This window comes from Cyprinodon tularosa, unplaced genomic scaffold, assembly GCF_016077235.1.
Source record: "Cyprinodon tularosa strain WSP-4 unplaced genomic scaffold, ASM1607723v1 ctg1567, whole genome shotgun sequence".
NCBI classification, from domain to species: Eukaryota; Metazoa; Chordata; class Actinopteri; order Cyprinodontiformes; family Cyprinodontidae; genus Cyprinodon; species Cyprinodon tularosa.
Window position 1 is genome coordinate 34,828 of NW_024038402.1, and position 2,893 is coordinate 37,720.

Sequence of the window (2,893 nt, forward strand, 5' to 3'; positions counted from 1 at the left end):
ATGGGGAAGACCAAGGAGGGATCAAACCCCACATCTCCGCCTAGAGGCCAATCTCCCAGGAAGCCGAAATGTTCTCGCTGCAGAAATCACGGTTTGTTCAAGGCTTTAAAAGGACACAAACACTTCTGCGACTGGAAGGACTGCCAGTGTCCTAAATGCAAACTGATTGCCGAGAGGCAGCGTGTCATGGCGGCACAGGTAAGCTGTTAAAACAACTAACTTCCGCCCTGCAGGCATGGAAACTCTACAGAGAAAAAAATTAATGAATGATATCATCTCCTAAAAGAAATAAGTTATTCTAACTTGTATCATTTTTTTTTTTTTAAACAAAAATAAAATAAAACATTTATTTTGTTTATTCTGAAGAACTTATCTGGAAACTTTGTAACATGCTTATCTAGTCTTTTCTGTAATTCGTGGCTATGTTTAAATTGTTACTTTCGCTATTCTGCATTGATATTTTCAAAATAAAAATGAAATATCAGATATTTTGACAGAACCAAACGTTTAAAGTGATTCAATTCAGTTTCTTGTAGTTAAAATAATCTAAAACATAACTTCTAAAGTCACAATAAATGTTGTTTTTAATCAAACAGTTTAATTAGCACATAAGGTATTTTGTCAGGGGAAAGTGCAAATTATTGAATAATTGACTGAAAACTTTACTTACAGATATGTTGCTAATTATTTATCTTGTTAAAGTTTATTTATTCATGAATTAAACTCTTTTCCTCAGATATTATTATATGAAAATAACACAAAAAAACTTTCATGAAGGATTATAATCCAGCTCTGTTCATTTTTTATCAATTTTAAAACCAAGAAATACAATTATATAAAACAGATAAACCATCAGCGACTTAGAGAACAAAAAAAAAAAAAGCAAAAAACATTGGATTATGATATATATTTTTCTTTTTCATAAGACAAACTCCTAGAATTTGATCAGCTACTGAAATCGACAGCTGTAGTATCCACTGGGAACACATATGACTCTATTTACTACTTGGTAAAAAAGGGTAGATATGACGTTATTTTATTGTGATATATTAATGAATTTAGTTCTGCATTAGTTTTTTTTTTTTTTTACAATAATGCTGATTTTATTTTTACATTTCGAAACATTTTTATGTAACCAAGAAAAACAATTGAGGACAAATGTTTCTGACAGTTTTAATCTGTAAATTCTGTTGTTTTAAACAAATAGTATTAATAAGATAACCCCCCAAAAAAAAAAAAAAATGAGCTGAGATAACTATTCGCATTTTTTCATGGTTGGTTGGTTTCTGTTCTCCGAAGTGGACTTTTTTTTGAATGACACAAGAAAACAGATTTGGAGTTGAAAACTGATATTACGGATTTTTCTGTTTGTAAAACTGTTGTAAAAGATAACACGTTTATAAACATAAAAAAACGTGTGCTACAGCTTTAGATTGAAGGGGATCAGTGTATGAAATGATTTAGGGGAAAATAAATCTCAATCGATTACAAAGTACTGTTTGCTGACTTATTAGAAGGGAGCATTAAAAACTAGTTAGTCTTAATCACGGTCCCAAAACATCATTTAGTATTTTTTGTAAGTTGGTAAATGTAATAAAGGGGATATTTGTTTTAATCCAGACCCATTATAATGAAGTTTTCCTCTCCCTAAAGGTCGCACTAAGGAGACAACAGGCTCAAGAAGAGGAAATGGGAATACGCAGTCCTCCTATGATGAAAAACGAACCGCTTGCCGAATGTTTGTTCTCTCTGGAAGGCCGATCCTCCAGCTCGCCCTTCAACATCGGCCCCTCCTCTCTGGCTGTGTCAGGTGAATCGCTGCTGTCCCAAAAAGGATCCCTTCCTGTAGCTTTTTTAATACAAAGGCCAGTCAAATTGTTAACCACTTATGTGAGAAATGGAAAGCAGCCTATATTTTACAAAAAAAAAAGGTAAAAGATTCGTGGGCACTTCATTGCAAATGCAAATCTTTCATCACCTGCTGTTCCCAGCAAACACAGTAAATTAGTAAATGTATTCATTGGGGGAAAATTTTTAAACTGGATTTTTTCGTGACTGTAGGACATAATTTGGGTTTCTCCTGTAATATTTCATAAGATTGGAGTGTAGAGGGAGAACTGTAACGTCTTCAGTTCAATAATAGGTTCATAAACCGATCTGAAAGGTGACCTTTGTCAGTTTCCTTATATTGTCTTAATTCTCTCAAGTTATTTTAAATCATAGAAACATTCAAAGCATTTTAATTAGAATAATATCCCTCAAAAAAGCTCCGTCTTTAATATGTTTGTGCAAAAATGACTGATAGCTGTTATTTATACAAGGCTGAAATGTCTTGAAAGCTTAATTAGGTTTTTCTCTCTAATGTGAAATATCTAGTGTCTAGAGCTGAAACAATTAATCGGATTAATCAAGATTAATTGATTATTGAAATAATCATCAACTAATTTAGTAATCATTTAACTGTTAACTGAAGTACAGAGACTGTAAAATATAACTTTAGCTGACAGAGGGACCTAAATAGAGCAGTAATTATATCAAAATTATAAAAACATATCTAAACATTTTGCATGTCGGATAAAAAAAAAAAACATTTTGTCTGTCAATATGTTCTATCCAAAACTCCTCAAGTGGAAAAGGTGTAGTTTCACCTGGTTTTATTTAGTAAAAAATCTTCTTTAAAATATCTTTGGCTATCTGATTATCAATCCATTAATTGAAAAAATAATCCAGAGATTAATCGATTTGCAAAATAATCGTTAGTTGCAGCCCAAGTAGTATGTATATTAGGGATGTAACGGTTTATGAAAACCGTCCGAACCGTTCGGTTCGACTGTCTCGGTTCGGTTCGCGTGTGTTTTGTTTTGTTCATGCTTTTTCTCATAGGCGAAGCGTT

At 32.4% G+C, this 2,893-nt stretch overlaps 1 protein-coding gene across 1 annotated transcript; it reads left to right on the forward strand.

Moving 5' to 3' along the window:
* On the forward strand, nucleotides 1-1,810 carry LOC119780179 (doublesex- and mab-3-related transcription factor 1-like; the record flags this gene model as incomplete). The annotated part of the gene is made up of 2 exons (XM_038280101.1): nucleotides 1-198; nucleotides 1,654-1,810. Coding segments are annotated over exons 1-2 (355 nt in total), but the record flags the coding sequence as incomplete, so codon positions are not given.
* Nucleotides 1,811-2,893: the final 1,083 nt, after the last annotated feature.